The sequence below is a fragment of the Lepidochelys kempii genome, chromosome 9, assembly GCF_965140265.1.
Source record: "Lepidochelys kempii isolate rLepKem1 chromosome 9, rLepKem1.hap2, whole genome shotgun sequence".
Taxonomy (NCBI): Eukaryota; Metazoa; Chordata; order Testudines; family Cheloniidae; genus Lepidochelys; species Lepidochelys kempii.
In genome coordinates, this window is record NC_133264.1 from 53,892,944 (window position 1) to 53,913,721 (window position 20,778).

Here is a 20,778-nt window from a genome sequence, read left to right on the forward strand (position 1 = left end):
CAGTCAACCTGTGGAACTCCTTGCCTCAGGAGGTTATGAAGGCTAGGACTATAACAGGGTTTAAAAGAGAACTGGATAAATTCATGGAGGTTAAGTCCATGAATGGCTATTAGCCAGGATGGGTAAGGAATGGTGTCCTTAGCCTCTGCTTGTCACAGGGTGGAGATGGATGGCAGGAGAGAGATCACTTGATCATTTCCTGGTAGGTTCACTCCCTCTGGGGCACCTGGCATTGGCCACTGTCAGAAATATAGACAGGATACTGGGCTGGATGGACCTTTGGTCTGCCCCAGTGTGGCCATTCTTATGTTCTTATTCCCCAGCCTTCTTTTTCCTATAACAGGCCCTCTAACTCCTCCATCCTCTGGGTGGCCTCCTGCTATATAATCCGGGCATTCGTTCTCCCCCATTATACACAGCTACCCAGCTCTGTCCTTAACCTATACCTCGCAAGTTACCAGCCTTTTCCTCCACCGCTCAGAAAGATAATTTGTTCTGTTCCTACTGTCACTGCATCAAGAGAAAATGCTTTGCAGGGTTTGTTGCTCCCCTGGAGGCAGTTAGCACGGCCTCCCTGGCTGAGAATGACAAGAATTCAGAATGGGCTGAAATTCACTGGGGTTGGTTTGGGTTTATTTCACATTGCTCAGTTTCCTAACAGGCAAGTCAGTTTGTGTCTCATTTCTATCAGGCAGGGGTCTGGAAGAACAAGGGTGGGGCTGGGTGCTGTTTATGGATTAATTGATTGATTATCAGAGGCAGCTGATGCCCCAATCAATTTGGCAGGGAAAAATTCAAGGACTAGATGGCACAGGGCATTTCTGAGAAACAGCTGGAGCTCAGCTGAGTCTAGCGCATTGCAGGGGGAAAGCAGCAAGATGTATTTTGTTATAGAAACCATCAAGCACAGCTAGGTCTAATACAGCCATTAGAATTTGATTTGGGATTGGTAATCCCTAAAGAAGCACAGGGTTTTTAAGATGAGGAAGGATCATAAACCCACTAAACCCGCTTTGGAAAGATAATCAAACTAATCTGTTTTACTTACCACATTTCTTGTCCCGCCAATGCAGCATATCCCAACATGAACTGCATAATGTGTGTTTGTGTATACAAACAAACTGGCTATTTGCTATAACCAGAATGCTGTCCTGTTTCCAGGAGCTGTGATCACTAGCTTTTGGAGGGGCAGCCCAGTCTCTATGACCCCTAATTCCTTACTGATCCAGAAGGGTAAAATCAGAAGGAGAAGTGTGTTCCATCATCCCAGGGTAAGAGGTGCCTGTAACAAGTAGCTGCTCTATCACTTTCTCTCTGCTCCGAACTGGCTCCAGGTTAGAACCCACAGTGTGCAGCCTTTTAGATGAAAAGGTGTAAGAAACGCACAAAGGCCTTTGTCTGGAATAGCCGTAGGTCTACAATCAGTGTAGCTGCACCAGTGTTGACTCCTACCTGTAGACGTGTGCAAGAGGGGTTTGAGCTAGGAGTAGTCACAGCTCTTTCAGACACTCTAGGATGGTATCTACCTGTGTGTTCCCATGCAGGACAGAGAAGTAACTATTACTCATGCTGGATACCAGGGTGCTCTCCACTAAGAACTCAATTCCTAGACCAAGTAAAGAAACAGCCAGCCCTCAAAACATCTCTGAGAGCAGGGGACCTTGTAGTTTACCCAGTTTCTCAGCATTTGTAAAATACTGCTGGGCTCCACAGAGACAGGGAAAGCCCCCAGGGCATACTGCATGACATCCCACTAGCTGCACAAATGCATGCCCAGCCCAGGCAGTAACGAAGCAGTACAACTGACACCACTAACAGTGCTGAAGACTTAGTAGCTAGTTAAATACTTGAGCATGAAACATTTGTCTGGAACCAATGGTCAAGCCAAGAGGAGATGGCTCTTGGACAGCCACTAGTCCCCAGTCTGGTCTTCACCAGAGGACAGATTGGAGGGCTCAGATGTGGGCTGTGAGCTTAGCTGAATGGGTGGGGTGTTGAATATTACTAATGATTTATTTCTGTTCAGGCATTTGAATTACATAAGTTGTAACAAACACAACCGAGACACTTTAAGACAGATCTTCAGCCATTTCTAATTGGCGCAGCTCCATTTACAGTCAAACTCATTTACACCAGCTGAGGATCTGGCCCAAAATGTTTTAAAGTCTAAATAAAAAATCAGTCCCTGTCTCCGTTAATAAAATCGTACTAACACAGCTTTGGAACATCACATTTGTGCCAAGTTCAGCTCTGGGCCTGATCCCACCCACGCCTACACACAGGAGTAACTTTATGCACATGAGCAGGTCCACTGAACTCAGAACCTGCCCTTTCAGTTAAAGATTGAGCCAGTTCACCAGCCACATCTCTAAGACCTCCAACCAAACACCCAGCAGAATACACCAATGTGTGTGGAACTCAAAGCATTTGCAAGCCGGGGGTCTTTGCACATGCTCAGTCTTAGTCATGGGCCCCTCATCTGCCTTGTGGCAGAAGGTGCCGCCCAGCCAAACCACTGTCATTTGGTAGTGATTTATTGCCATCACCGCAGAGCACATTCTCCTTTATCCCTCAGCACTTGGCCTTCTGGGAGAACTGGATGTTGCTTTCTTGGGCAGCGTTGCAGGAGCATAGCTAAGCTGTCAAGAGAGTCCATTTCCCCACCTTCTGACCACACAAGGTGGCTTTCATTCCACTCCCAACCTTCCAGACACATTTGGTGTCTCCTTACATTCATAGATGCTGATTATTTACATCAGATAGATTCAGGGGAGAGTTATTTCCATGAATAGAAAGGATCCCACCGCATTTTAAGGCTCTGGTATGAATATCTGTGTCCCATCCCGTCCCCCCACCATTTGGGTCATTGTCACACACTAAGAGTATGTCTGCACGACGAAATTAGGTCAATTTTATAGAAGTTGATTTTTAGAAATCATAGAATCATAGAATATCAGGGTTGGAAGGGACCGCAGGAGGTCATCTAGTCCAACCCCCTGCTCAAAGCAGGACCAATCCCCAATTAAATCATCCCAGCCAGGGCTTTGTCAAGCCTAGCCTTAAAAACTTCTAAGGAAGGAGATTCTACCACCTCCCTAGGTAACGCATTCCAGTGTTTCACCACCCTCCTAGTGAAAAAGTTTTTCCTAATATCCAACCTAAACCTCCCCCACTGCAACTTGAGACCATTACTCCTTGTCCTGTCATCTTCTACCACTGAGAATAGTCTAGAACCATCCTCTTTGGAACCACCCCTCAGGTAGTTGAAAGCAGCTATCAAATCCCCCTTCATTCTTCTCTTCTGCAGACTAAACAATCCCAGTTCCCTCAATCCCTAAATCCCTAAATCGATTTTATACAGTCGATTGCATATGTCCACACTAAGTGCATTAAGTTGGTGGAGTACGTCCTCACTACCATGGCTAGCATCGACTTATGGAGCGGTGCACTGTGGGTAGCTATCCCACAGTTACGGCAGTCTCCGCCACCCATTGGAATTCTAGGTTAAGCTCCCAATGCCTGATGGGGCAAAAACATTGTCGCGGGTGGTTTTGGGTACATGTTCTCAGTCGCCCCTCCCTCCGTGAAAGCAACGGCAGACAATCATTTCGTGCCTTTTTTCCGCACAGATGCCATACCACAGCAAGCGTGCAGCCCACTCAGCTCAGCTCACCGACACCGCCGCTGTTGTGTCCTGGGTGCTGCTGGCAGCAGACGGTGCAGTAGGACTGCTAACCATTGTCATACAACGCTTCTGCTGCAACTCTGCTCTGCTGCTATTGTCTCAATAGCGAATTTCTCCATGTTGTCTGTCATGGGCTCCCGGGTACATGTGTTCTTCCTTGGGAAATGTGTGCGGTGCTAGACATCCTCCTCCTCCGCTTCCGCTGCAACTCTGCTGTCCTGCTGTCATGAATCCACCTCGCAGGTCCTCTCGTCATTCTCTATAAATATCTATTCTCATGGCATGCGTCGTCAGCCACCACTTCCGCTGCAACTCTGCTCTCCTGCTGTCCTGCAGATGCCATACCACGGCAAGCATGGAGCCCACTCAGATCACTGCGGCAGTTATGAGCATTGTAAACACCTCATGTATTATCCTGCAGTATGTGCAGAACCAGAACCTGCAAAAGCAGGTGAGGAGGCAACGGCAGCACAATGACAAGAGTGATGAGGACATGGACACAGACTTCTCTCAAAGTACGGGCCCCGGCAATTTGGCCATCCTGGTGGCAATGGGGCAGGCTCATGCCGTGGAACGCCAATTCTGGGCCTGGGAAACAAGCACAGACTGGTGGGACCACATAGTGTTGCAGGTCTGGGATGATTCCCAGTGGCTCCAAAACTTTCACATGCGTAAGGGCACTTTCATGGAACTTTGTAACTTGCTTTCCCCTGCCCTAAAGCACAAGAATACCAAGATGAGAGCGCCCTCAGTGTTCACAAGCAAGTGGCAATAGCCTTCTGGAAGCTTGCAATGCCAGACAGCTACCAGTCAGTCGGGAATCAATTTGGAGTGGGCAAATCTACTGTGGGGGCTGCTGTGATCCAAGCAGCCAATGCGATCACTGAGCTGCTGCTATCAAGGGTAGTGACTCTGGGAAATGTGCAGGTTATAGTGGATGGCTTTGCTGCAATGGGATTCCCTAATTGTGGTGAGGTGATAGTCTGACCGCATATCCCTATCTTGGGACCAGACCACCAAACAGCCAGTACATAAACCGCAAGGAGTACTTTTCAATGGTGCTGCAAGCACTGATGGATCACAAGTGACATTTCACCGACATCAGCATGGGATGGCCGGGAAAGGTACATGATGCTCACATCTTCAGGAACTCTGGTCTGTTTGAACAGCTGCAGGAAGAGCCTTACTTCCCAGACCAGAAAATAACTGTTGGGGATGTTGAAATGCCGATAGTTATCCTTGGGGACCCAGCTTACCCCTTAATGCCATGGCTCATGAAGTCATACGCAGGCACCCTGGACAGTAGTCAGGAGCTGTTCAATTATAGGCTGAGCAAATGCAGAATGGTGGTAGAATGTGCATTTGGACATTTAAAAGTGCACTGGTGCAGTTTACTGACTTGGTTAGACCTCAGCAAAACCAATATTCTCATTGTTATTGCTGTTTGCTGTGTGCTCCACAATATCTGTGAGAGTAAGGGGGAGACATTTATGGCAGGGTGGGAGGTTGAGGCAAATTGCCTGGTCACTGATTGCATGCAGCCAGACACCAGGACGGTTAGAAGAGCACAGCAGGGCGCGCTGCGCATCAGAGAAGCTTTGAAAACCAGTTTCATGACTTGCCAGGCTACGGTGTGATAGTTCTGTTTGTTTCTCCTTGCTGAAAACCCGCCCCCTTGGTTCACTCTACTTCCCTGTAAGCCAACCGCCCTCCCGCCTTTGATCACCGCTTGCAGAGCCAATAAAGTCACTGTTGTTTCAAAATCATGCATTCTTTATTAATTCGTCACACAAATAGGGGGATAACTGCCAAGGTAGCCCGGGAGGGGTGGGAGAGAAGGGAAGCACCGGGTGGGGTGGTGGATGAGGGGAGGAGGGAAGGACAAGGCCCCACTGCACTTCAAAACTTGTTGAATGCCAGCCTTCTGTTGCTTGGGCAGTCCTCTGGGAGTGGTTGGGTGCCCAGAGGGCCCCCCCCACACACGTTCTTGGGCATCTGGGTGAGGAGGCTATGGGATTTGGGGAGGAGGACGGGTGGTTAAACAGGGGCTGCAGCACCTGCTGCCTTTCCTGCAACTCCACCAGACACCGGAGAATCATAGAATCATAGAATATCAGGGTTGGAAGGGACCCCAGAAGGTCATCTAGTCCAACCCCCTGCTCGAAGCAGGACCAATTCCGAGTTAAATCATCCCAGCCAGGGCTTTGTCAAGCCTGACCTTAAAAACCTCTAACGAAGGAGATTCTACCACCTCCCTAGGTAACGCATTCCAGTGTTTCACCAACCTCTTAGTGAAAAAGTTTTTCCTAATATCCAATCTAAACCTCCCCCACTGCAACTTGAGACCATTACTCCTCGTTCTGTCATCTGCTACCATTGAGAACAGTCTAGAGCCATCCTCTTTGGAACCCCCTTTCAGGTAGTTGAAAGCAGCTATCAAATCCCCCCTCATTCTTCTCTTCTGCAGGCTAAACAATCCCAGCTCCCTCAGCCTCTCCTCATAAGTCATGTGTTCCAGTCCCCTAATCATTTTTGTTGCCCTTCGCTGGACTCTCTCCAATTTATCCACATCCTTCTTGAAGTGTGGGGCCCAAAACTGGACACAGTACTCCAGATGAGGCCTCACCAATGTCAAATAGAGGGGAACGATCACGTCCCTCGATCTGCTCGCTATGCCCCTACTTATACAGTATACAATATCAGTTTGATCCTCCAGTTGCCTCAGCATTGCATCCTGCTTCCTCTCATCTTGCTCCCACCACCTCTCGTCTCGCTCATCCCTCCTGTCCTCGTGTTCATTTTCTGTTTTCCTGGACTCTGCCATTGTTCACCTCCACACATTCTGCTGAGCTCTTTCAGTGCGGGAGGCCTGCATGAGCTCAGAGAACACTTTATAGAGAGTGCATTTTTTTCGCCTTCTTATCTGCGCTAGCCTCTGGGACGGAGATGATAGGGTGAGCGTTAAAACATTTGCAGCTACGGGAGGAAAAAAAGGGAGGGTAGTATTTTAAAAGACACATTTTAGAGAACAATGGGTAGACTCTTTCACGGTGAACCGAGCTGTTAACATTACGTATCACATGTGCTTTCGGTACAAGATCGCATTTTGCCTCTTATATTGAGGGCCTGGCGGTTTGGTGTGAGAGATCACACACACAGGGCAGGGCAACAGAATTCAGCTTGCAGGCAGCCATGGTAAGCCACAGTCTTTCGGTTTCTTCAACCTTCATAACATGTGGGAATGGTTTCAAACAGCAGTGCCCTCCTTTACCATACCAAACACCCGTTGAGTTGGCCATTTAAAAGGAGGGGCTGTGGTTTTCGGGTTAAACACAGCAAACCCCCCCCCCCCAATTCTCTGGGATGCTCGCTCTCGTGAGGATAACACAGAGAGATAAAAACGGATGTTGCTTGAATGCCAGCACACACCGGGATCATACGCTGCCGAGCATTGTTATGCAATGATTCCAGACTACATGCTGCTGACGTGCTGTGGTAAAGTGTCCTACCATGGAGGATGGAATAAGGCTGCCCTCCCCAGAAACCTTTTGCAAAGGCTTTGGGAGTACCTCCAGGAGAGCTTCACAGAGATGTCCCTGGAGGATTTCCATTCTATCCCCAGACATGTTAACAGACTTTTCCAGTAGCTGTACTAGCCGCAAATGCATCCCAAGTCTTCAGGGCAAATTCCATCATTAAACACGGTTGCTTTTAAACCATGTATTATATTTACAAAAGTACACTCACCAGAGGTGCCTTTTCCATCTTCATGGTCCAGGAGCCTGCCTTGGGAGAGTTGGGACGGTATTGGCTCCAGGGTGATAAACAGTTCCTGGCTGTCGGGGAGAACGGTTTCTCCACTTGCCTGCTGTGTGCTATCCTCCTCCTCCTCATCTTCCTCGTCCCCAAAATCCTCATCCTTATTGCATGAGACTCCCCCCTTGCAGGTGACCACAGACAGGGATGGGGTAGTGGTAGGGGCCACTTCCCAGAATTGCATGCAGCTCATCATAGAAGTATATCCGGGGCTGTGACCCAGAGTAGCTGTTTGCCTCTGGTTTTTTGGTAGGCTTGCCTGAGCTCCTTAATTTTCACACAGCACTGCTGCAGGTCCCAGTTGTAGCCTCTGTCCATCATGCCCTTGGAGATTTTTGCAAATATTTTGGCATTTTGTCTTTTGGAACGGAGTTCTGATAGCATGGATTTGTCTCCCCATACAGCAATCAGATCCAGTACCTCCTGTTCGGTTTGCGATTCTGGGACTGCATGGTCACCTGTGCTGCTGAGCTTGCCACACTGACCAAACAGGAAATGAAATTCAAAATTTTCCCGGGGCTTTTCCTGTGTACCTGGCTAGTGCATCGGAGTTGAAAGTGCTGTCCAGAGCAGTCACATTGGAGCACTCTGGGATAGCTCCCGCAGGCCAATTCTGTCGACTTGTGTCCACACTACCCCAAATTCGACCTGGCGATGTCGATTTCAGCGCTAATCCCCTCGTACAGAAATCGATTTTAAGAGCCCTTTAAGTCGACAAAAATGGCTTCGTCGTTTGGATGGGTGCAGGGTTAAATCGATCTAACGCTGCTAAATTCCACCTAAACTCGTAGTGTAGACCAGAGCTAGGCACGACTTCACAGGCAACATTAAAGCGCTGCCCACCTCCACGAGGGGCGTAGCTACCAGTGCTAGGAGCATGGGTCACTGCGCTGGTGCACTGTCTATATTGGCACGTTACTGCACTGAAACTTGCAGCGTTCAGGGGGGTGTTTTTTCACACCCCCGAGCAAGAAAGTTGCAGTGCTGTAAAGGGCCAGTGTAGACAAGCCCCATGTCCTGTGTAGAACCTTAGCACATGGAGGAATATGTTCATTTATTGCTCAGATAGCTCTTTTAGAAGAGGCTTCCTTTTAGAAACCCGCACGTGAGCACCTGTGTAGCTGATAGACAAGCATGGCTCCATTCAGAGCTTTTCCACTTGCTTGGATAAAAGATTTGCTTTGTAATCTTCTATAAAAGTGTCTTTGCCTAAAGGAATGTGCTGTCAGATGGATAAATATTACTCCACTTTATTCCTTTTAAAAAAAGTTGTTACTGCAAACAGAAAGCAAAGAATGGAGGTTATCATTTTCCAATTCAGGTGCCTGTCTGGAAGATGCTTTAGTTAAACACAACTTATTGGGCTCAGTGCAGGAGGAACTGGGTTACATTCTATGACCTTTGTTATATAGGAGGTCTGACTAGATGATCTAAAACTGTCCCTTTTGGACCAAAAATCTCTGATTCTAACACTAGGCACCTGAATAAGAATGGCCTGATGCTTTAGTATACGCTATCTTCTAGCTAGCTACAGCATTCAGAAGAATCCTTCTTGATGGGCAAGTTATTCCACAAGTTTCATTTGCATTTTCTTTTTTAAAACAAGTTCCTTGATCTTCTGTAGCTTAAACTGGTCTGAAAATGATCATTCTCCCCCACATGCAAAATTCAAAAGAAATTAAACCCTTTTGTCTTTGAAATATTTTTTCCCACTTAAATGGAAAATATCTAAAGAAACCTTTTCCCTGGGGAAAAAAAAGTTTGAATGAAACTTGTTAACTGGTTTCTCCTATTGCTGTATAAAAGACTCATACAAACAACCGAGGAAATTGACTGTTCGTGGGAGGCAGCAGCATGCTCTGTGCCAACTGCTCTCAAATTCAACAGTAACTATTCCTTCTCTCATCTCTTTCATGTCTAGGACTTTAAGAGGAGACTTGTAACCATAGTAAGGAAGGGGGAGGGGGGAAATCAGACAGCAGCGTGATTATTAAGTTCTGTCCCTTTAACTGTAGTTCTGTCATCATCAGTTTCACATTTTCCAACGGAGACAGTTCCACCAGGAAGTTTCGGCTCTTGGCACTGAAGAATTAACATTGAAGTTCCTGGCTTTTGTCAGTTTGTGTAACATTATTTAGCCATCCATTTAGCATCTCCCTCCATTCCCTGCCTCCCACCATAACCCTCAATGCAGATGACAGCCTGGGTGTTGTAATTGATATATAGCTATGGCATTTTGTAGATTTCCATGCTGTCTAGGTATGTGCAGTTATCCTCCTGTGCTGCTGCAGTTGTTTTTTACAATGGATGTTAATGTTGGGGAAAGGTTTGACTTCCTGTGGAGCAGCCTCAACACAACCTAAGAGGCTTGGGGCAGTGGAGGGGGTGGGGTGGGGTGGGGAGAAAGGGAGCGCTGGAGGCATTTGGAAGAAAACTCATTGTCCAAAATGAGTAATAAACAGTCTTGTACTGGCCTGCTGGGTGACTTCGGGCTGGTCACTTGACCTCCCTGGGCTCCTATTTCTCCTCCCATTTTTTGTCTGTTTCAGTTGTAAGATCAACGGGCTGGTCCACACTGAAAACTTACATCAGCATGGCTGTGTCTCTCGGGGATGTGAAAGATCCGCACCTCAAGAGACCAAAGTAAGGTGCCCTAACCCCACTGGAAGATTTCTTCCATCACCCTAGCTAGATTACAACACACATATGATTGTCAACCCCTACCTCTCTCTTTTTATGGCCTTGTCCAACTGAAGTGACAACACAATTCATTCTAGGACAATCCTGATGTCAAACTCTGCTTACGACATCACTGAGTCAGAGGGGCATGTAGATCCCACATAGGGACAGTTCTGTTCTTCAGACCTCTTACTAATGTGCTGAACTGAGTGAGCCCACTCGGGCACGTTTGCAAGAAGAGGGCCTAACCGAAAGACTGGGAGACAAAACACAGGCGAAACATGCACCTGAATGGGGTTTTAATACATATTCGTTGTGCGAGACCGCTGCAATTCTAGACCCTGCCCCAGTTAAAGATCAAGGGTGAACTCCTGGCCCATGAAGTCAATGGCAAAGCTCCCACTGACTTCAAAAGGAGCCAGGATTTCACCAGGAGATTAGGGCACCATCACATAAGATAGGCAGCCAAGGCTCTATATGAGACACACCATCTAGCTAGTCAGGTTCACTTCCAATTGCTCTGGTTTCCGTTCCCTCAGTATGGGTGCTGCACTCCTGATGCTAAAGGCACAGGTGGCTCCAGAGCACAACCTAAGCACCAGCAAGCTGCTGTTCTGTCTCAAGAAAAAACAGAGCTGAAGCTGGGGCATGTCTACGTGGAGAGAGGTGAATCCAGCACTCAGGCTGGAGCCCCACGGGGGAAGGAGAACTGGGTTATATTCAGACCCAGGCATACAGGCCTCCCAGAAGTTTAACCTCGACTGACCATTTGTGTTACAAATACTATTGTGTGCATTTATGAAGATCACATTATAGAACGGTACACCACTGAGAAGTCATGTACAGGAATGCATGAGTTTTCTTAGCATTGTGCACTCTGCAGAAGCGAATCAGCACCAAAGACTGGGCGAGAGCCAAACAGAACAGCAGCCCCCATTTACACAACGATCATCAACCACCTTTACTATCCGGGCCAGATTTTCCAAGAGTTCAGCACCCACTTAGGCATCCAGATGAAAGTGGCCAGATCATGAGACGTGCTCAGCACCCTCCAGCCCCTACTATGCATATCTGACAATCTGGTCACTTCCATATCGGTGCTTAGGGATGCTGAGCACATCTGACAATCTGGCTGTGTGTTCCTTTTGAAAAGGAGGTGGGAAGGGGGGAAATAGCGGGATGCTGGCCAACACCCATGAAAGCAGCTTTAGTACATTCCATAGCAGGCAGGGATTTCCCAGTAGCATGTGCAATTGGACATTTTAGCTGTGGCAGCACAAAGATCACAAACTCACTGTGCCCAAATCACAGAGGACAGGAATGGGAGAAGAAATCAGATGCCATGAGTAGGGAGGTTAGTAACGACCATGGGCACGAGGGCCGAGATGCCAAGGTAAAGCAGGAGCAGCTGCACAGTCCAATCTTGAAATAATTTCTGCTATCCAAACATAACCTTCCCATCTTTTGGAGGCTGCCTGGGACAACCAGAGGCTCCTTACCCCAACTCTCTGCAGCTCAAGCACTAGGGGCAGCCTCCCAGAAGGGGAGCATGGGATAGGAATAGGAAGGACTGCAACTGACTGAAATCACAGTGGCAAATATGTTCATAGGTTGATTAAAACCCAGCCCAGTGCAGGTAACAGTGGATTTACTGCCAGCGCATACCTGAAGTTCTTTCCACAGCAAGATTACATTTTGGGCCCCACCCCTTCCCATTGGTACTTTCCCATCAGATGCTAAGTGCCTTTACCATTAGTTTCCCCTTTGCTAGTTTCTGCGTCCACCCCTAACACCCCCTGCTTTCAGGCAATCCTGGCCAGCCATTTCTCCAAGTCATCAATGTCAGCACCGCCTTCCTCTGCCTTGCTGCCCCTGGCGCTGCATTCCACCAGCTCCACCTTCATGGGCAGCTGTGAGAAGTCAAACTCCTTGCCCTTCTTCCCCAGCTGAGCAGTCCCACTGGAGGTCGAGCCGTCCAAGGTGCTGGGGGCAGCTGAGCGAGTCACTCGCAAGGTGTTGCTGTTTTGCAGGAGAGAAAATAGAAAACATTATAAACTGGGGAGAGACCGAGCCTCCTTCATGCAACGGGTCTACCAGTGGAACAGTAAACACCAGCGCTGACAAACCTTCCTCACCCAACAATGCAGCTTGGGGAGTGGTGCATTTAGTACTGAGCTACCAGCTAGTCTGGTGAACAAGAAAACCCCCACATGTGCACGGGTTTAACAAGAAGTCAAAAGGAGCAGGTAGGCAGGGAGACTGTGTGTCTAGCATCCAGCTACTCTGCCCACCTGTTATGATGCTCATGCCACAGAATAGTCTCTTCAGGGCACTGGGGGTCTACAGGGGTGTGAAAATGGGACATGGAGCTTTTAAGCTGATGCTACTGGCTAACCTCCAGCCTAGGCTGGCAGGGACCAAAAGGTCCCGTTTAATGGCTGTTCAGCAAGTGCAATGAACTATTGGGCTCTAGCTAGTTCCTAGCTGGCCTGATGAGGCCTGAGAAATGGCCTGCCCATTGATTGGCAGAGGGGATCCCTCCAAAGCAGCGTGGAGCTTCATGGAGGAGCACTGCCGGGGAGCTTGCCATACCCGCCGTGTGGACTGATTCCCTTCACACGACTATCACATTGCATGAACATTATGGTTCCTTTTAAAGCCAGTGACAAAGTCGGGGAAAGTAATCTCTCAGGCAGCACATACTAGTGAACAGTAGGCCATTCACACGCCAGCTGCCCCCATCAGGGATTCTGGGTGAAACTTGTACAGTTTCAATTTGCAAAGTCCCCAATTCCTGAAATTACCTCCCTCTCTTCTGTGCAAATCTGCCCTTCAGCAGAGTATGTCTTGCTGCACCCTTCCCAGTCTGTGTACAGAGCATTATTCTGATGTGGGAGTCCTTCGCCTGCAGCCGAGGAGAAAGCCTGGCCCCTTGTTATAATTATCAAATTCAAAATTTACCGCAGCCAGTATTTGGCAACCTTTGTTTGAAAGCGTGAGATTCAAAAGGAAGCTGAATTTAAACTTCCCCCCATAAACTGGGATTCTCCTACAGGAGATGGGGAGTGAACAAGAAAAAGCCTGATGCGATTTCACATTTAGACAGCCCCGGGCAAAGTGTCGAGAATGGACAGGGGTTAATAATTTATGTGCCCGTAGACTTCGGCTCCGACAGCATCAGCCAGGTTCATACTATTTCCCTTCCCCCTCACGCTACAAGCGCCTGGAGAAAACGAAGGTTTTTAAAGTATATTTGAACAAAGGAATTGCACTTAGCTCCCCAGATCCTGCCTGGCCCAAGAATTCAGCGGCCTTGGCAAAAACCCTGACACCTGCTGACACCAGTGTGCTTCGGGGCCACAGGCAACGCTGCCTTTAGAACACAGCAATAGCACCAGGCTGGATCTAAATGACCTACCCGTTCCAACTCCAGAAACTGGCAACACCTTCTAAAGCACCTTCTCCTGGGAAGCCATGATTTCCTCACTAGCCTTGCTCCATGCTTCAGTGCACCTCCCCATCCTTCTGGTAGAAGCGATATCGCTTTAAAAAGCCCCGCTGCCAGCCCCGTGTAACACAAATCTCGTTATCCAGCAATGCAATTAGCCTGCCAAGAGCAGAGCCTGATACTAACTAAGAAGATTACCAAGGGATAATTAGGGGAGTGGAATTACCCCTGCCCTTATTCAGATGTGGATTAGCAGAGTCAGCCATTCAGAGGTCTGATCATTCCTCAGCAAAAATATGCTAATCTAATGCAAATAAGGAACCTAGTGAGTTCTGCAGATGGCGCTGGATTTAATTCCAGCGCTAAAAAAAATAAAATCCAGAGACTCACATGAAAAGCTGGAGAGAGGGGAAGGATGGACAGAGAGAGAAATACAAAGACGACACCAGAGTAGGGCAGAAAGACAGTGCACCTGGCCAAAACAGAGTAGAGCACCACAACCACACTGCTTGACATGCTGGATATCTGGGACTCTCTGAAAAATTACTGCAGCAACACTGTAAAAAAAATGGATGAGCTAAGGGCTGGAGGGTGTTGTTCCTGGCTCTGACACAGTCTGCCTGGGTGACCTTGGGCTATCACTTAACCACCCCATGCCTCAGTTCCCCACCTGTAACACTGAGAGGACAATCCTTCTTTCCTCTGACCTGGTGTGCCTGCATTGCCTACTTAGGCTATAATCTCTTTGGAGCAGGGACTGTCTCTTGCTTCATGCGGGTACGGCACCTGGCACAAAAGACCTTTTCCGTAACTGGTGTTCGAGATGCGTTGTTCATGTCTATTCCACAATAGGTGTGCGTGCTCGCCACGTGCACCGGTGCCAGAAGTTTTCCCCCTAGCAGTACCTGTGCGGGGGGGGTGTGGGGGGGGGGAGCGCCTCCCACAACCCCTGGAGTGATGCCTGCCTGGCGCAGTATAAGGGGAGCTGCCCGCTCCCCCCACCCTCAGTTCCTTCTTGCCGGACAACTCCGACAGAGGCGACGAAGGGTGGGATGTGGAATAGACATGAGCAACATATCTCAAAGAACACCAGTTATGGAAAAGGTAATTGTCTTTTCTACGAGTGATTGCTCACGTGTATTCCACAATAGGTGATTCCAAGCTATATCTGTTGGAGGTGGGTTGGCATCACAAGTTCCCAGGATGGAGGACAGCCCTGCCAAACCCGGCATCATCCCTGGTTTGGGGGATGATAGCATAGTGCGAGGTAAACGTGCGAACCGAAGACCATGTGGTGGCCCTACAAATGTCCTAGATGGGGATGTGGGCCACGAAGGCAGCCGACGAGGCCTGCGCCCAAGTCAAGTGTGCCCTCACAATCGGTGGCGGGTGTCTCCCCCGCCAGCTCATAACAGGAACGGATGCACAAAGTGATCCGATTGGAAAGCCGTTAAGTGGAAATCGGCTGGCCCCTTGCGCACTCAGCCAAGGCAACGAACAGCTGCAAGAACCTTCTGAATGGCTTGGTCTGCTCGAGGTAGAAAACCAGAGCCCACCGCACACAGAGCGTGTGGAGATGGCGCTCCTCACTGGGCGCGTGAGGCTTGGGGCAGAGGATGGGTAGAAAAAATGTCCCGACCCATGTGGTAGGTGGAGACCACCTTCGGGAGGAACGCAGGGTGTGGGCGGAGCTGGACCTTGTCCTCATAGAAGACAGTGTACGGTGGCTTGGAGGTCAGGGCCCTGAGCTCCGAGACTCGCTTGACCGACGTGATTGCAACCAGGAAGGCCACCTTCCATGAGAGGTGAGACCAGGAGCACGTGGCCAGTGGTTCAAATGGGGGCCCCCGTGAGACGAGCCAATGCCAGGTTTAGGTCCCACTGTGGGACCGGGGGGGCAGGGGGGGTCTAGAATATGGAAAAAGACAGTCCAAACCCTTAAGGAACCGGCCAGTCATCGCATGGGAAAATACCGTGTGCCTTTGCACCGGCGGATGGAAGGAAGATATGGCTGCCAGGTGCACCTTGACTGACGAGGGCACCAGGCCCTGGGCCCTCAGGAGGAGAAGGTAATCAAGGATAAACTGGATCGGGGCGGCCACAGGGGAGGCACCCTGGTCCGCCACCCACCTAGAAAACCGGGACTACTTCGCCAAATAAGCGCAGCGAGGAGAGCCGTCTACTTTCGAGGAGGACGCGCTGAACCTGTTCTGAGCATGACCTTTCCTCTCCACCTAACCAGTGAGCAGCCACAGCCATGAGGTGAAGAGCTGCTAGGTTGGGATGGAGGAGGCAGCCCTGGTCCTGAGAGAGCAGGCAAGCGGCAACGGCCACGGCGGAGCTACCGCCAGGGCCTTGAGGGTCCCATACCAATGCTGCCTGGGTCATGCCGGGGCAATCAGAAGGACCCGGGCCTTGTCCGTCTTTATCTTCTCCAGGACTCTGCTGACTGGAGGGAATGGGGGAAAGGTGCAGAGAAGCCAGCCTGACAAGGACAGGATAAAGGCATTGGAGATAGCACCCCTCCCCAGGCACCCCCTGGAGCAGAACTGGGGGCATCACTGGTTCTGCCGAGTCACAAATAGGTCCACCTGGGGAGTTCCCCACCTTCGGCAGAGCCGGTGAGCCATTTCCGGGTGGAGGGACCACTTGTGCTGAGAGCAAAAGTCCCTGCTCAAGCGATTCGCCCTCTTGTTCTGGGCGCCTGGTAGGTGGAAGACCTTCAGGTGGATGTCGTGGGCTACACAGAAGTCCCATAGCTTGAGGTCTTCGTGGCAGAGGATTGGGCCCCGCCTCGCCTGTTGATATAGAACATAGAGGCCGTGCTGTCCGTGAGGACCCTGACTATCTTGACCTCTAGGTGCAAGCGGAAGGCCTTGCATGCCAGCCGTACTGCCCTGAGCTCCTCAACGTTTATATGTAGGGTCAGATCTTGAGCCGACCACAGGCATTCAGTCTGAAAGTTCCCCACATGGGCCCTCCAACCCAGGTCTGATGCATCGGACACCAGCTCCAATGACGGGGCCCTGTCCCTGAACGGGACCCCTTGGAGCATGTTGTTTGGGGCAGATCACGACCGTAGGGAGGTGATCACAGAGTCTGGCATGGTGAGGACCCTGTCCATCCTGTCTGTGGCCTGGGAGAACTTTGAGGCCAACCAGAGCTGGAGGGGCCTCATCCTGAGTCTGGCATGACGGACCACATGCGTGCATGCCAACATGTGACCCAAGAGCTGCAGGCAAACCCTGGCTGTCGTCACCAGGAACCTTGTGACCGAGTTGATGAGACCTTTCAGGGTCTCTAATCTGTCTGGCAGGAGAGAGGCCCTGGCCAACGCTGCATCCAGGAGTGCCTGATAAACTCTATGCGTTGGACCAGAACTAACGTGGACTTGGTGTTGTTTATCAACAGGCCCAAGGCGGTGCATGTGGACAGGAGGAGTGCCATGTGATCCCTCACCTGCGACAGGAAGGTGCCTTTAACAAGCCTATCGTCCAAATAGGGAAATATCTGGACTCCCCGCCGTCTGAGGTAGGCTGCTACCACCGACAAACATTTTGTAAACACCCTGGGGGCAGTGGACAGACCAAACGGGAGGACTGTGAATTGGTAGTGATTCTGTTCCACCATGAAACGGAGGAAGCGCCTGTGCCCCTCGAATATGTGGATGTGGAAGTATGCGTCCTGTAGATCGAGGGCAGCGTACCAGTCCCCGGGATCCAGGGAGCAGGTCAGGGAGACCATACGGAACTTGAGTTTCACCATGTACTGGTTCAGACCTCGCAGGTCCAGGATGGGCCTGAGCCCCCTTTGGCCTTTGGAATAAGGGGAGTAATACCCCTTGCCCATGAACTCCTCAGGCACCACCTCTATCGCTCCTAGTCCTAGGAGCTGCCCCACCTCCTGCTCGAGCAGAGCTTCGTGCGAGGGGTCCCCCAAGAGGGAGAGGGGTGGTTGGGCAGGGAGGAAGTAAACTGGAGGGTCTAACCCAGGGAGATGGTGTTGAGGACCCATCGGTCCGAGGTTAGCTGCGACCATTCTGGGAGGAAAGCACACAAATCGGTTGGAGAAGGGGAGCTTTATTTGGGGTGGATCCCTGATAAGGACTGGCGGGGTGCCCCCGAGCATCCCATCAAAAATGCCTTTTCCCTGCCTGCTTGCCCTTGGAGGACCCAGGCTGGGGGGCAGGCCGAGACTGCCTCTGAAGGCATCTTTTATAGTCCCGGTGCTTCTTATGGGCAGCCTCATACTACGGGAGGGCGGCCTGGGTGGGAGTCCGCTGCGGCTTGAACTTAGGTTTTGCCGGAGACAGGACATAGAGGCCCAGAGTCTGTAGGGTAGTGCAGGAGTCTTTCACGCCATGCAGCCTTGTGTCTGTTTCCTCCGCAAACAGAGCTTTCTGGTCAAACGGGAGATCCTGCGTGGAAGACTGTGCCTTGCTGGACAGCCCAGAGAGCAGGAGCCATGACGCCTGTCTCATGGACACCGCGGAGGCCATGGATCATTTGGCCGTGTCCAAAGCATCCAAGGCTGCCTGCAAGGATGCCTGAGCAGCTGCTGCCCCTTCCTCCACTAGCGCCTTGAACTCCTTATTGTGCTCCTGGGGGGAGTCCTCAAACTTGGGCAGGGAGCCCCACAGACTGAATTTGTACCAGCCCAGGAGAGCCTGATGGTTTGCCACTCGTGACTGGAAGCTCAAAGACTAATAAATTTTCCTTCCGAAAGAGCCAGTCTCTGAGAGTCTTTGTTCTTTGGGGTCCGGGTGGGCTGACTCTACCGTTCCCTGTGGTTGACCAACCCGACCACCAGGGAGTTGGGCGCCGGGTGGGCATACAAGTACTCATGCCCCTTAGTGGGTATAAAGTACTTGCATTCTGCAACTTAGAGATGGAGGCCGAGGCCGGTGTTTGCCACAGGGCATTTGAAATCTTAGCCACCCCTTCATGGAGGGGCAAGGCCACCCTACCTGGTGCCAACAGGGACAGCATGTTTCACAGGGAGTTAGAGGGTTCCTCCTTCTCCTCTGCCTGGAGGTGGAGGCTTGCTGCCACCCTCTTTAAGAGTTTCTGATGGACCCTGAAGTCCTCCTGTGGGGCGGAGGGGGCAGGGCCGCAATTGCCTCCTTCAGGGAGGAGTGGGGGCGAAGAGGCCAGTGCGGTGCTCTGGGTATCGGCCGGCACCGGCGGGTCCACCACCTGGTTGGACTCCGGGCATGGTTCCGAGGATGTACGTCCCACCGACTCCTTTCTTGGGGCGTCTGGAGAGGGAGGCCGACTGTGTTTCTGAAGCTCTGGCCACCGAGCGAGCTCCCACTGGGGGCTGCGCGGGAGGCCACGGTGCCCACTGGTACCATAGGGCCAGCCGCAACCCTCGGTGCCACTGCACCTGCTGTGGTACCGGCAGGGCCGGCTGTTCGGGTGGACTGGCCTAGCTCATCGAAGGATGGCTACGAATGGAGGCCAGGCTGGGGTAAGATCTGCTGCTGTCTCTGGACCGGGAGGAGTGGCGGTGCCGAGATCTAAGTCAGCCACAGGACCGCGATCTCAATGTGGAGGACCGGTACCAATGGTAACAGCTGCTCCTCAACGGGCAGACCCACGACAGCGAGACGCCAGCGATCGACGCCTGGGACTGCAATGTCTTGGCAGAGACTTGGAGCTGGAGTCCAAGTGGGAACGGCGTCGACGACCATGCCGTGACCAACTGCAGTACCGCCTCCGAGATGAGGACCATTGGCGATGCCTGCTGCGGTCCCGTCGATATTCGCTCCTTGAGGACGAGCGGTGCCAAGAGTCCTGGCCGGACAGAACCCAGCCAGACAGTCTGGTCGGTGTCGAGGACGATCCACATGGACTCTGCCCTGAACGGTGGCTGGGCAGCGAACGGTGTCGGGAATGTTCCCTCGACCGAGACCGGTACTGGGCTGGAGGTGACTGTGGAGATCCCAGCGGAGGCTTGCCTCTGGAGCATGGGGCCATCGGCGGCGCTCCGGGCACCAGCATGGACATAACGTCCCGGGCCGCCTGGAGGGTTTCAGGTGTGGACGGCCTCCAGACATCCAGAGAGGCCTGTTCCGAAGGGGCTGGGCTCATCCGCTCAACATGAGTTGGAGGCCTGGGGCCCAGTGGGGATCGAGGACTGCCCGACATGGGCCTAGCCTCTGTCCCAGACTTGCCTCGGTGCCACTGTGAAGAGAGAGACTTTCTGGATGGGGAGCGGTGCCGACTGGTCGATGGAACCGGAGGGTTGCCACGTACTGACGCTGCGGTGCCGGGTACCGGTTCGGAGCAGTGTGCCCGAGTCAGGGTCAGCATTCATCAGGATGGCCCGGAGCCTAATGTCCCTTTCTCTTTTGGTCCGAGGCTTAAATGACTTGCAAATCTTGCACCTTTTGCTGATATGGGTATTTCCCAAACAGCACAAACATTCTGCACGAGGGTCACTTCTTGGCATAGAACGCCTAGAAGAGCCGCATGACTTAAACCCCGGGGCGCGGGGCATGCCCCGGCCTGGGATCACTGACTAACGAAACAGCTAACTACAGGTACTAACGGTGACCGAACGAACAGTTCTGGGGACGAGCTACAGCAAAGCTGGAGCAGAGCAGTTCCAACGCACCTTCACTGGCGGCAAGAAGGAACTGAGGGTGGGGGAGTGGGCAGCTCCCCACATACTGCACCAGGCAGGCGCCACTCCAGGGGTCACAGGGGGCGCTCCCCCCCCCCATGGGTGCTGCTAGGGGAAATACTTCCGGCACCGGTGCACGTGATGAGCAAAAACACCTATTGTGGAATACACATGAGCAATCACTTGCAAAAGAACAGGGCTTTACCTCATTGGGGATGCTAGGTGCTGTGGTTTAAAGCAAAATGAGGGAACTTGGAGCAGCCAGCCAAGATTTCTGAAGCACTGTGGTCTGGTCCCTGAGGTATACCTGCCCATGGCATACTGGGATCTCCACCTGCAGACACTTCTGAAGCAGAAGAAAACTCAGACCAACAATGGAGTCGATTAATTCTAAACTGGACAGTTGCCACATTACTTTTTCATCGATGGAATCCGAATGTGTCAGTAGAGAACATTACTTAGCACCTACACTGCACTTGTCACCTACAGAGCACAAGGTATTCTACATTCTGCAGAGGAAAGA

The 20,778-nt window shown here is 51.2% G+C and overlaps 1 protein-coding gene across 1 annotated transcript in view; it reads right to left on the minus strand.

Moving 5' to 3' along the window:
- Positions 1-1,994: 1,994 nt before the first annotated feature.
- LOC140916805 (ovotransferrin-like) overlaps positions 1,995-20,778 on the minus strand; it is a 74,642-nt gene continuing 55,858 nt past the window's right edge. The window contains exon 25 of the mRNA XM_073358691.1: positions 1,995-12,199. Coding sequence (XP_073214792.1) covers positions 11,983-12,199 — 217 coding nt within the window. The 3' untranslated portion in view covers positions 1,995-11,982. The remainder of the gene's footprint in view (positions 12,200-20,778) is intronic.